The sequence below is a fragment of the Talpa europaea genome, assembly GCF_964194135.1.
Source record: "Talpa europaea genome assembly, chromosome: 2".
NCBI lineage: Eukaryota > Metazoa > Chordata > Mammalia > Eulipotyphla > Talpidae > Talpa > Talpa europaea.
The window spans coordinates 22,210,028-22,224,138 of NC_140068.1; the positions used below are offsets into that span (position 1 = coordinate 22,210,028).

At 39.3% G+C, this 14,111-nt stretch overlaps 1 protein-coding gene across 2 annotated transcripts in view; it reads right to left on the bottom strand.

The window, feature by feature from the left end:
• PDE7B (phosphodiesterase 7B) overlaps positions 1-14,111 on the bottom strand; it is a gene marked incomplete at both ends in the record, with an annotated part of 194,650 nt that overhangs the window by 4,552 nt on the left and 175,987 nt on the right. For both annotated transcript variants that reach the window (XM_084227958.1, XM_084227957.1), the window contains 3 exons: positions 1,988-2,084; positions 4,243-4,387; positions 7,134-7,225. In XM_084227958.1, the coding sequence (XP_084084084.1) occupies positions 1,988-2,084; positions 4,243-4,387; positions 7,134-7,225 (334 nt within the window). The remainder of the gene's footprint in view (positions 1-1,987; positions 2,085-4,242; positions 4,388-7,133; positions 7,226-14,111) is intronic.

Below are 14,111 nucleotides of genomic sequence, written 5' to 3' on the forward strand. Positions count from 1 at the left end.
TAATAGGCTCATTGTAAATAGATGTGCTCTGGGACTAGAATAAACTTTTGAACAAGCTCTGTAAAAATAAGGATACAACTAATGGGCCATTTCCTAACATGGAATAGAAGTTCTGGTTTAAAGTTACATGTTAAGAGAGCAGAATTTATGCCTTTCCCCTCCTTTTATTCTGTCTGACCCTAGTCTTGTTTCACTTGAGCAACCAGCAATAATAAGTAGGTAGAAAATGGAGGAGTGGACCAGAAGATGTTGAGTTGAAGAACATGGCAGGCAACGGCTACAAAATTGTTGAGAAATAAGGATCTAATATTTTTCATTCTGACTTCTTAAAATTTTACCTAATGTAGCTGAAGTTTATGAAAAATATAAAGGTTAGAATTATATTTCTTTTTAATGCCTTTGTCAGCTAGAAGACTAAAGGAGAAATCCATCATACAAAGTTTTGTCAAAATACTTTATCAATTGTTTCTGAGGGTAAAACATTGTAGTAATTTTTACATGGGTAAAGTCTGGTTAATTAGTAGGGTAGAGATTCTAGACTTTTGCCTGCTGTGCTGTTTCAATATTTTCCATATTGTGCAGAAAAGAAAGTATCTTATCTAAAACCTCATTATTCCAATTTTATCATATTTCCTTTTGCTTCTCTCACAATGGATATTTCATATCATGGGCCACTAGAATTTATCTTTTGATTTCTAAAAATTTATACCCAATTGAAGTGAATTCTGTTGTAGGAGATACATGAGCACTTTTATCTGAGTTAAAGGGATTGTGGCAGAGCCTCCAGCCCCCATATGAAGTTAATTAGTTCTGCTTTGTCTCCTGTCTTTGGAACCATCACGATGTCATTGACACATCATTCGATGCAGGTTTTTCCAAAAGGCTTACTGTTGCTATTTGACCTCCCCATGGAGTTGGTATGTGGGACACTTGAGGCTTTATCTGTTCTCAGACTCTCAGACCTGATCTTGTTACCAACTCAGGGCAGTTATACCTGAACAAATATCCTGAGTGCTGAAACTGGCCTTGAGAAACAAGCCTGGTGACCCACCCAAGGTCAAGATCCCGCTGCTAATCATTGCTTTATTTCTGAATGAGATTAATCTCCTAAAAATTATACCCTCACTTGGGGTCATTTGTATTTTCACTGAATATTTGAGAGAATGAACTCATTTTTTGACCAGCCGTGCTCTTTCCAAAAAATGAATAGAAAACAAATAAATAAGAAAATTTCAGTATTAACTTCACTGAAAAAAAAGCAAAGGGAGAGAATACAAAAGAAGTCTAAGTCCTTCTGTCAGAGTGGAAAACATTGACCCCAAGTGGCTTTTAGCCTTTAGGCGGTACTCAGCTCATTAAAATGAAGGTCAAAGTAAAAACCAAACTGTCCTTCACATTCTTATATCCACAGTGGAAAGTTACTAATAAAAACCATATCTATACTTATGTCTATATATTTCCACTTTCACTCATTTTTATTGTACCTCATTACTATCAGTTTCTGTCGTAAATCAATGTTATTATTTTTAAAAAGATTTATTTATTTATACAAGAATTGGGGTATAGCCCAGAGTCACGGGAGGGTGAGAGGATTCACCAGAGACAGAGCCGGGAACAGAACAGACAGACTGACTGAAGCACACTGCTAAGGGGAGCAGCGGGGGAGACAGGAGAGGTCTGCCATGCCATGTGGGTATCTCCCTGGCCAGCCGGGACTTGAACCCATGCTGCAGAGGCTGCAGACAGCTTCACAGCGCTGTGCTCAACTTGCTGCACCACTGGGGAGACCTTAATCAATGTTATTTTTAAAAAATTATTTCCATAAAAGGACTGGATGGTTTGCAGGAGAGTTAAAGAGAAAGGTTAGGATAAAAGAGTTGATGAAAGAACAAATGCCATGAAAGATTAGCCATTTCCTGTTTTATAAGGATAAATACCTAAGAGGAGCAGGGACAGTGGAAACACAAGATGTTGGATCACTACTAACCTTGCCTGTAGAATTCTTCACAGACCCTTTCACTCCATTGCTTGCTCATCTCCCAGATTCTACAAGGATTGCAAATGTCAGCACACTTCAAGGCAATCTGAGAAATGACAGGACCGGGAGAGATGGTTAGTGCATGGCCCTTCACCAGCAGATGCACTCCAAGTTCGGTCTGCTTCATGGTATCAGGTTTCATATTTACAGAGAGTGCTCTTGATGTGACTCTTCAGGAAACAGCACCCACCATGACCAACGCCACATACACTTTCTCTCAGGACTCCTGCTTTGTAACAGTGAGAAGGAGGGGACAGACACGGTCCAATGTTGTAGAGCCTCCTGGAGAAGACTTAGAGTTGACTATCAAGGAAATCCATTACCCGGTTCTCCTGCTGCCCCTCTGCTTGTGGGCAGAGAGGACCCAGACATGCTCAGGTGAGATCATTTGGAACTTATAGTGCTTACATTGACTAACTCCATACCTCACTTAAATAATGTGTGGTTACATTTATGTGTGTCTGTGTGTGTTGTCAGTTAAGACTGCCAGCCAGAGAGCTAGGCCATGTAAAACCCAGTAGTGTTTTGTTTGCAGAAGTAAATCAAGGCATCGTGGCTTGACTCACAGTGGTCTGGTTCTAGGATGCCAGTTTTTGTCAGTGATGCTGAAATGGGAGGTGACTTTTAATTCCTTGAGAAGTAGATTCTCCCTCTTAATCACTGGCTAAAATGCCCTCCAGAAAAATTTGTTTGTTTTGATCCAGTTCCTTGGGATCACAGAACTGCTAGAGTGCTGACGTCTGGGAGATCCTGGATTATATTAAATGGCAATTTTTTTTTTTCTGGCTAATGGAGAGCCCATGCATGTTGGAGTAGGTAAGAGTAGAAGTCCCCTCTGGGTCCTCTCCACTAAAGACTCATTTGTGTTAGCATGTACACCTTTTGGAAGGCAAGAGTTTAGGCCAAATCTTTTAGCTTGAGTCACTAAAATAAGATGCGTGGTTGAACTTTGTGGCACTCAAGACCTAGAAGATTAAATTGAGATGGAAGAAAGAGGAAAGTAGGTTCTACAGCTGGGAGGAGGCCACTACCCAGCAAGGCTCAAGCACTTTAGACAGCCACCACGGGTGGCATGAAGGCCTGGAACAAAAGGAACTCTGCAGTGCAATCTCTTATGGCAGCTCCATCTCCCTGGTTAAAGCTGTTCTATCTAGATGAATCAGGGGTGCTCCTACTCAGTCTTTTTGACAAAAGGTAAAAAAGAAGATGAGAAAATGGAAGATAAAGAGAAAGGCTTTGGTTTGGATACCAGGGCAGATGTCTACTTCCCAGGTGTGTTCTTTCTTTCTCTCTCTCTCTCTCTCTCTTTCTTTCTTTTTCTTTTTCTTTTAAAGATTTATTTATTTATGCATACAAGAACTGGGGTACAGGCCAGAGGTATGGGGGGACAGTGAGAGACAGAGTGGGGGACAGGCAGATTGACTGAAATACACTGCTGAGGGGAGCAGCAGGTGAGTCAGGAAAGGTCTGCTGCACCATGTGGGTAGCTCCCTGGCTGGAGATTGAACTCATGCTGCAGAGGCTGCAGATAGCTTCATAGTTTGCGTCTTAAACCCTTGCGCCACCAGGGAGGCCCTGCTCCTTCTTTCTTATGTCACAAATGGCTTCTTTCCATGGAAACATGCAAAGGGTTGGGCTTCATATGATTTAATTCAACTTAAAAGGATTTATTTATTGCTGCCTAAAAATGGCATGGCCGTGTAAACATGTTTGAGTCTCAGATGAAAAAAATGAGTTTAGGTAGTAAGAAGAAGTAAAGCAGGATTTGATTACATAGGTTTTAGGTAAAGGAAAGGTACTCATTTTAAAATTTTTGTTTGTACTATAGTGAACACAATATACTTTTGTGTTATACAAAGCCTTTCTAAACTGCACAGGTATTACAGGGGTCAATTTTACATCAATCCACAAAGTGTGGTAGATTCTTACTGCATGCAATTGGCAAGAAGCACTACTTTGTGGTAAAACAGTTACCAAATAGGGAAAAATGAGATATTATCAACTTACTGACACAAAACCAGATTTTGCTTGCTAGGAAACCACTTAAAAGTTTCATGTATCTGAAAACTTTCAATAAAGTAGGTCACTGCTCTAACTTACACTAGAGGAGACACTCCCCAAATGTGCTAAATGTGCTAAAATGATTGATCATGTACCTCAGAGTTTTTATCCAGGCAGGATAATGACCTGCTATTGTTGTTTACCTGAAGCATGAAGTGCCTGTCGTGTGCATCCTCCAGTCTTAAATCTTTATTGTGGAGGTGAGCTTTCAATCTGGTCAAAAATTCATTCTGTCTGTTGATATCTGTTGCCAAGATCAAGGAGCCCAGCTGCTGTTCAATATCCTGTCTGCATCCACAAGAATGAAAGAGAAAACACATACACAAAGCAAGTCCCTTTGAGGAGGGTGACTAATTCTGTCATCATCAGGTGGTTTACAAAATCATTTCTGCCTTTGATCCTGTTTATTATACAAAGTCCCCATCTCCCACAGCCCAAGAGTGCTTTCACCTCCCATCACTGCTGTCTTTAAACAGGTATGCCAAGAACTGTAGAGAGTGATTGAAATCTTGGGTGAACCAAGTTGCAGATGTTTGTACATTCCATGGTTCCTAGGGCTGGATAAACTGAAAGTCAACTAGAAATGCATGGTTTGAGGAGGACATAATCACAGGATCAGAGGAGTTTGGGTCATGCTTGTATAGAGTTCAAACCAGCTCAAACACTAATATTTGCATGGGGGGAGGAAAGGGTTTAATAATAGTAATAATAGTGAAGCCAATGATAGTGACTGGGTAGTACGGAATGGAAAGTTCCATGAAACAAAAACAGATAGGTTGGAAAGAGATATTGGAAATTAAAAAAGAATAATGGGTGATTAAGGAAGTGTTATAAGCCAATGGGCGAGATATATACTAGTTATCAAACGGTGTAGCAAAAGTTGGAATATTTTGGAAAAATAAAGCAAATCAGAGCTTTACCTCACCTATAGAAAGTAATCAATAGAAAGAAAGATCCACAATTAATTTTAAAATTCACCATTAAAAATAAAATAAAGTAGCAATCAAAAAACATAGATTGAAAGTTTAATGGATAAAATATAAACATCTTGTGATGACTTCCCAGGTCAAGAATATTGCCTGCCAGTACTTCTCAAGGCCTACCATTGTATCTCCCATCAACCCCTCTTTTCCCAACCCCCAAAGTAACCACTCTTTGCATCTTTGTTTTAATAATTTTTTCATGATGTGCAAAAATGTTTACTGTCTGTGCATGCAAGTCTAAATGATATGGCTCGACATGTACTAACTTGTGACTTGTTTCATTGTATATTTGAATGTCATCCATGTTAGGTGAGCTGTAGTTGATTCACTTTTGTTATTATGTTGGAGGAATATACTATATTGTAGGAATACACTTAATGTATTGATCTGTTCTATTTTTAATGGTCACTTGAATTGTTTCTCGTTTTTTACTACTTATGGGGAAAAAAAGCCTCATTAAGCACCCTCATGTACTTCTTTTTACATTAAGTCTATATCCAGGAATAAAATCACTGGATTCAGACAATATGTTCAAATTTCCTAGATATTGCCAATCATTTCCAAAATAATTGCATAAATTTATGTTCAAGAAGTAATAGAGGAGATTCACATTGGTCTACTTCCTTCTTTACATTTTGTCATTCTGATGGGTATGTCATGGAACTTGTGGTTTTAAACCTTTCTGTATTTTCTTTAGTTAACATATATTAATTTTAAAATCAAAAAATGATTTTAAAGCATTTCCAGAGACTGGAAGGAATGATGATGATTATGATAACTTTTACTAGAAATTCCTTTCACATGTATTATTGCATAACAATTATTGTTTAGCAAAAGCAATTTATAACACTGCATCCCACAAAAACACAAACAAAATATGGTATTTTTTTTTGGCTTCATAGAATGAGTAGGAGTCTCTTAGGAAATGAATACTAATTGAGCAGCAAGCAGGTTTACAGACACAAGTCCCACCCCATTCTCTGCTCCATTTTTCCTTTGGATTTGTTCTTTTCTATCCTCACCATTTGCCTCCTCTTATCTTCTGCTTAATGTCCTGCTCTAGTTGTTAGTACTCTTTGCATTTAATTCTATCTTTGAAGCTTACTATTTTAGTAAAAAACACTAGTTTTATTACACGCATGAGGATAGATTTTATTTAGTTCTACAGGGTAAAAATTTAGCACAACTGATATTCATCCTGTAAATTCCACACCCTACTGGGGGCTGGGATACAGCATGAGACAGGCTTGGAGGGCCAGGAAGAAAGTTAGGAGCTTAGAGCAACTGTAGCTTGCCCCATGGAGAGACACTTGCCTTTGGCCCTCGTGTGTCCTTTGCTCAGAAGGCTCCAGCATTCTCTTTACTACCTGAGTTCTGGGCATTTTAATTAAACATCATGAAATTGGTGGCGGCCTTGGGAGGCTAGCCCGGGATCATGTGGAAAGTGAGACAGTGGCCCTGGATTTAGTGGGACTTGGTTTAAATACCCACACTAACAAACAGTGCACCAGGAAACTGGCATTTCCCCTTAAGTTTAAGGTGCAAGAGACGTAGTTAAATTAATAGAGAAAAATTGCTGGGACCAATTCAAGTTACTTAACAAAAACATTATGGAAAAGAATTTCTGAGTTGGACTTTTGTAAAACAGACTTTAGTGAATTAGTCTTTAGTTTGAGAACTTCTGTGTTCCTTCTTGATAAATATTTATTATTTGGATCTACACAGGAGGACAAATTTTGCTAACATAAAAGACAGGTTTTTGGCAAAGCCGAGTGCTAATGCTGAGGAGTGTGAAAGCTGAGAGCTGTGCATGATCCCTCTTCCTGACGTGAGGTCGTGCACGATCCATGGCCCTTCCAAAGCTCACGAGAGATGCTGGTTTCTGGGTTGCTGTAACTGACACCAAATCTCCTTTGAGAGACAACCCAGCACAGGCAGGAAGCACAGCCGGCTGGCTCCCCACTTGAAACGGGGGTCTCAAATGTGCCCTGGGGAAAGCTGCTTATCTCTGATGTGTGGACATCAGTTTGTTTCATCGCTGCACCACTTACGTCATTTCCTTTGGCAAGTGAGCAAGAAGCCTTGATTCTCGAAGCATGCCAATTGTAGATCGCCAGTGGTGATTCTCCAGCACAGACATATTCTAGAAAGAAAGAAAAATACAGCTGTAAGTGAGAGAAGCCAGATATTGATCTTTCACTGTGAACGCAGCTCCACTGAGGCCTGTTTGTATCTGAAGACACGGGCAGACCAGAAAAGAGATACAAAATGAAATAACCTCAAGGTCTGTTCTCAAGATGATAATAGTGGCAGGATAGTGGCAGAGCCCTCGCTGCTCCTTTACTGAAGTGTAGAAGGCCCGTCTGTTTTCAGTGTCATTCACTCCTGTTTTTGGCCCTGTTGTCCTTGGTCAGGCAACATCCAATGTAGAGGATAGTAATGTAGGTAAACAGGTAGTAATGGACACCATATTGTGTGCACAACATAACCCAAGATTACACCACTCACCTGATTACCTCACAATTTCTGGCTGATGTCCTGGCCCTGCCCAGGTGAAAACCTCCCATTGCTGAAGCACCTGGGCCCCTGGTGACATACTCGGATCACTGAGTCCCAGTCAATCCAGTTTTGATTGGTGGGTCTGTGGTGGTTAATTCTTACGCACAGTTACATTTGAGAACCACTGACCACTGCCACAGAAAAGCAGATCTTTCTGTCAATATGCTTTATGACTAGTATTTTGGCAGCTGGCCCACTAGGTCTGAGTTTGAATCTACAATTGCTTCCTTGCTCAATTATACTGGTATTTCTTCCCTTCTTGGAGTCTCTACTCTGTTCAACCTTTCCTTTCACCAGATGATGCTTATCTGAACATTTAACCATTTGAACAATGAATATTTATTACAATCCATTGTGATTTTTTTTTTCTAGTTGACAAACGTTTTCCTTAGCTCTGACATCATATACATAGACTAGAATCCCTCTAGCCCCAGGAAATCTTTTTCCCTTATATTTTTATTTGGTTATTTATTCATTCTCCATTTTGTTTGGGGAGAAGTTATGTATACTTACAAAAAATATACAGGAGGATGGCTTACAATCAGAGGTGGGAAATTGTATGATTCTATTTTTTATACAAGGTATTTGGAGTAGTCGAATTCATGAAGACAAAAAGAATGCTGGTTTGCAGGAGCTAGGGAACTAGGGAGTTATTGTTTTAATAGGTCCAGAATTTTTAATAGGTCCAGAATCTTGCAAAATGAACTTCTAAAAATGGTGAAGATAATAAATTTTATATTGTGTGTATTCAGCCACAATTTAAAAAAAATGAGTGAAAAGAAGCAAGGAAAATAATATGAAGACTAAATGGATCCAGGAGTGAAACCTAAAATGATTTCATCATTATGCTCCCCTACTTTTTCAGCAAGCGAGAAAAGAGAATCCCTATGAGTGACTCAGTCCAGGCTTCATTGGGAAAAGACAAGTTGGAGAAAAAGCTTCTAAAATCAGACAATGATTTTTTCCCCATGATTTAGTAAATGAGTCTCATACAGATCCACTGCACAGCCTGTTACATAGCTCTGCATTTCTCTCCTTGCCAAGGACTTATTATTCTTTATTTACCACTTGACCATGTTTGAACTAGTGATGAGATTTTGTTACTTTTATCAACTGGTCTTTTATCTCCTTTTGGCCATGAGCCACACACAACAAAGGAGACTGTTTATTAGAAATACCATGCTAGACTTATTTGTTTTGGTTATAAAGATTTATGAGAGCAGAGAGTGATAGGTTAATGTGATGTAACAGATGTTCTATCCTGCGATGACATTTAATTCGGTCATTCATGAGTGTTCACTTGCAAGACTAATTTAAGTAGATGTGAACATGAGTGTCCGCACGTGAGTTTTTCAAGGGGCCGGAAAACTATGACAGGACCTAATGATAAATGACACCATATCCCTGTTGAGTGGAACAAAAGTGCCTGGAAGATTGCCTTCTGCAATGTTATTTATGCCAGCCTGACTTAACATCTTCATTAATAATCTTGCTGAAGACAAAATAAAGGGGTAAGGGAGAAATTTGCTTGTGAAACCATATTTGGAAATGAGCACCAGGAAAATGGAAGGAAACTGAATGGACTTGGAAACTGGCACACAATTCAAGACAACAGAGCACATGATTACAAGCATGACCTTTCATGGAGCAGTCAGTATAATAAAAGTGTTTTGGCCACAACTGTGTTGGAAGTAGGTGTACTCCAGTGCATACCAGAGAATAAAAAGGGAAGGCAGCATAGGGAAGGGAGACTGACATTTATGAAGCACCTACTCTGTGCCAGGCACTTCACATGATCTCATTTAAGCCTCACGTAACTCCCTGCTATTTTTATCATTAACTCATAGATAAGAAAATCTCAGGTTTCTGTGACAGCTGGTGAGTGGCTGGGAAAGTCTTAAACTGAGGTCTGCCAGGTGTCAAGACCTAAGCTTTTCAAACACCCCTTGCTGCCTTCCAAGAATTTCCTCTGTGCAGTTGCTTTGCTGCACTCAGAACCTAATATTTATAAAAGGATGAATGCCTGCAGTTATATTCAATTTTCTAAAAACTCACCTATAGTTGCTTCTTTAAAAGTCTAGGATTGATTGTTTTAATTAGAGGTTACTTTCTAACCACATTGGAATCTTTTCATTGGCCTCTAGGGGGCCTCCTTGGTGGTGTTGGGGTTAAGTCTCAGTGCTGTCATTGCTGGGGCCTGAATTTGAACCCCTGCCAGGGAGCTAACCCACATATGGGGGAGCAGACCTCTCCTGTCTCACACACTGCTCTACTTAGCAGTGTATTTCAGTAGATCTGCCTATTCAGCTCCCCTCTCTCTCTGGTGAATCCTCTCATCCCCCCTCACTTCTGGCCTACACCCCAGCAGCTATTCTCTGCATAAGTAAATAAATCTTAAAAAAAAATCATTGGCCTCTAAACTGGGTTTCACTGAGAAAAATCCAGTAGTTTGAATATGTTGGGAGTTGAATAGATTTAGGGTGTCTTACTGGGAGAATTCATCCTTCATCCACTTTCAGCCCGCAGATCCAATTAGCCTGGAAAAAATTTTATGGCATCTCAGAAGATAATAAATGCATGGAAAGAAGGAAAAGTAGAGAAGAAGAGAGGGAATTTCAGAGTCTTTGGGGCTGGGGACTGATAAGAGAGTCAGGGAAAGAGCTAAGATTTGAACAAAGACTTGAAAGTTGGAGGGCCAGTCATGCTGCTCTCTGGTGGGAAAGTTTTTCCAAAGGAAACAGTTGGAGTAAAGGCTGCAAAAGGGGAGCAAACAGACATGAGGTCAATGTACAGTGAGAGTGTGGAAATATTAGGACAAGAAGTTCGAGAGGCAAAGAAGCCAGATCACGTATGACTTTCTGGTCATTATTAGGATTTTGGTTTTTATTCTGAAGGAAATAGTCATTGTAAAGACTTGGGAGGGATGAAATTTTATGACTTAAATTTAAATAATATCACTTAAGCTGCTTTGCTGAAAGTAGACTTTGCTCTGCTGGAAATAATTCTCTACAATAAAAATTAGGGCTAAGGGTAGTAGCAGGTAGGGTAGGGATGAGTGGGGGGAGGGGACAGGCAACCATTTAGATAGGAGATAACAGAGGCTTGGTCTAGGGAGCTGGAGGGCATGAGAGTGGTGCTTTCTGGATCTGCAAACATGAGTCTGAAGTTTCTGCTCTGAGGAGCTGTTAGGATGGTGCCCATTACTTGAGATGGGGATACTACAGGAGAGCAGGTCCAGAGGAGCTCAGTGTTGGGCAGGTGGAGTTTGAGATATCTAGTAGTCAGAGGGACATCATAGTGATATATTAAATAACCGTAGTAGTAACCAGCAACAAAAGGAAAATAGAATAGTTGCACAAGTATTGTAGAGATTCATGGGTTAGATTATAGAGACAATGTTACATAAATGGGAAAATCAAGCTGATTCATCATTTTGATGGTCTTGGGGTTAAGATTGAGTACCAGGTATGGCAGACACTCCTGCTTGCTTATTCCCTAAATTTGTTTTCTTTCCCTCCTTATTCTCAGAAACTCAGTTTTTTGATGGTCTGATGACTATGAAGAATAAATACAATATTTTCTATATTCCTTTAAAACTAGGTGGAATATTTGGCTGAATTTTGACCCATTTAAATAACAACAGAGTTGTGTAGGATTTTGAGGAAAGCTGTTTAAAGGAAACTGGGAAAAAGTCTCTTTTTCCATTCTTCTTTCTCATTTTCTTAAATGCAGCAGAAATGGCTTGAGCTCCAGCAGCAATTCTGGGCAATCAAGACAAGTGTCACACTCTAGTGATGGTAGATTGTAGAACTAAACTAGATGGATCTTGGGTCTTTCATCCTTGATTCTGTGCAGTTGCCTTGCCTCCAAATTTCTTTAATGAAGGAGAGAAATAAACTTTTATCCTTATTTAAGTTACTAATGTACCAAACTATTCAAAATTGGTCTATTGTCTTCTATATCATCCTGAAAGAGCTAATGATAAGGCCTTTTCAAAGTGTGTTGAGCTATAATAATGCTTGATCTTTGCATAAGTATGGTAGTGAATTAAAAAATTTTATAAAATTATACAATTTTATAAAATTAAATTTTAATAATTTATCAAATTTTTATAAATATATAGTTCATAAATTTTGTTTTACACATTTTATAATTTAAATTGATTAATGATTTTCACAAGTTATTAAAAAGGATGAGAAGAAATCACCTGAATAAAATCAGAAACACACACACAGATGCACATTTATTTCTGAGATAAATTTGCTATCTGCTAGGAAAGGCTTCCCTGGCTCTCCAAACAGAGCTGACATCTCCCCTTCTAGATTCCCCGCTGCAGCCCAAGCTTCTAGTCTAGCATCTTGTAGTAACTTTGTTCACTGATCTGGCCCCCACTTATCAATGATCTTCACATATTTTTTTCATTTACTTTTGAAAAAATGTTTGAAAAACTATGTTTCTCACTTTCCAGAATTGCTATCTAAAATAAAAAAATAAATGGGAACAAAAAATGTGTTATCCTGCATATTTGTGAATATTTATATTTTAATATAAAATCATTATTTCACTATTTTAAATTCAATTTATCTAAGGGACTCTATCTCTGCTTATTCATCACTCATTAGCATTTGAAATGAATTCTTTTCCCTCTAGAATTTATATTTCCAATCTTTCTCCCATTGAATTTATTATAAAATTCTTTTATTGTCCTAATATTTTTTCTGCAACAAAAATCAGTATGCAAATTGAAATTTTAATTCAATAAATTTTCCTAATATCAGGCTCAAAGTAGTAAATATTTTTTTCTGCTTGAGTATACAATGCAACTGCTGCAGTAACTAATTGATGAAAATACAGGTATATTGCAGATTTGTAAAAAATAATGTACTTAAGTATAAAAATTCATTGACAATGCATCTATTTATGAGATGGATGGGAGACTACCTTTAAGATTTTTAATTGTTCCTTTGTTTGCTATTTAGTCATATTGGAAGTATTATGCAATACAGCTCGGTGCGGGTGTAGAAACAGGGTGATTACGAAAGAGGAGTAGAAAATAAGTGGTTTAACTGCCCTGCAAGCACATTCCAGGCAGGTCAGTTGAAGGACCTGAAAATGGATTCTGTTAGCACTATTCATGCCTGTGTGCCCCTCGGATAGTCTTCGTGTGTCCCCGCGGGCACACATACCTAGTTTGAAAACCACTGCCGTACATGATTGCTATTGAGAGTGGGGAGCATATCTTATTCATCTTTGTGCCCCAGTTTGTGGCACAGAGCCACTTGAATAAGTAAATATTTGTTGAATGGATACTGAGTAATTAATTTCTGAAACTCAAAAGTTCAGTTGCTATAAAAGCTTAAATAACAGTTAAAAGAAAAAGAGTCTTGTCTGAACTTTCGGTCAATATCTGATAGAAGCCAGACAGGCTCTTCTGTGGTGAAATGCTTAGACTTGGGCAAAAGTCAAAGAGAATGAAAAATTACAGTGGTGGGTTCTCCCACCATGCATTCACAGACAAACAGGATCAGGTAAATGACTCTAGAAATAACATATGGCAGATAGCATTTTCCAATTCCAAGATAAATAAATAAGAATTTCATTATAAAAAATTCTTCAGCTGGTGCTTCCCATTCCTTATGCTGTGCCCTTGATGAAGGGTGGTAGGGGTGCAGAAAGCAGCAGGAGTAGCTACTAAATGGATGGTGGGGTGTGCCTGGATCTGGTGCTCTCCCTGGTTTGGAGGGTTGCTGCTTCTGCTTCCAAGATCTCCATTCTGGCTCCTTGGGAATACACTGCTGCCAATATTCCTGATCTCAGTTTCTGTCTTTGTTGCTGTATTTATCCAGTCTATCCAGTCTGTACATCTGCCCATCCATCCATCCATCCATCCATCCATCCACCCACCCACCCACCCACCCACTTACTCATCCAGGAGATCTTCTACCACCCAACAAATATTCACTGAAGGCTAGGACTGTGCCGGATGCTGAGGACATAGCAGTGCCTCGGTGCCCTGGGGTAGTGGGGGCTGATGTCATTGTTTTGATGAGGTGTTGGATTCAGAGGTCAGGGTCCTTGGGTTACCTCTGAGAAAAGTTTTGTAACAATGTGCTATCTGTAGAAAGGGGAGGTTTCAGGATCCCTGCCCCACCCAAGGAAGGTGGAAAAAGACCGGGGAGGACTAATGAAGGAAGGAGAGAAAAAGACTGGGAGAAGGACTTAGGGAAAAAGACTAGAAGAAGACTAGAAGGAGCCACATGGAGCATAGAGACATGTGAAAAAGAAGGCACGCTCACTTCTCGGCCTTGGACCTGTACCAGGGACTTAGGGGGGACATGGAAGTGTTGGGGGCCAAGGATGCCCTGAACAAGCTCCACAAACACAGGTTTTATGGACTCCATCCCCACTCCAGGCTACAGAGATTCAAGACACCAAGGACTACAATCCTATAATGTCATCATCACCGCAGA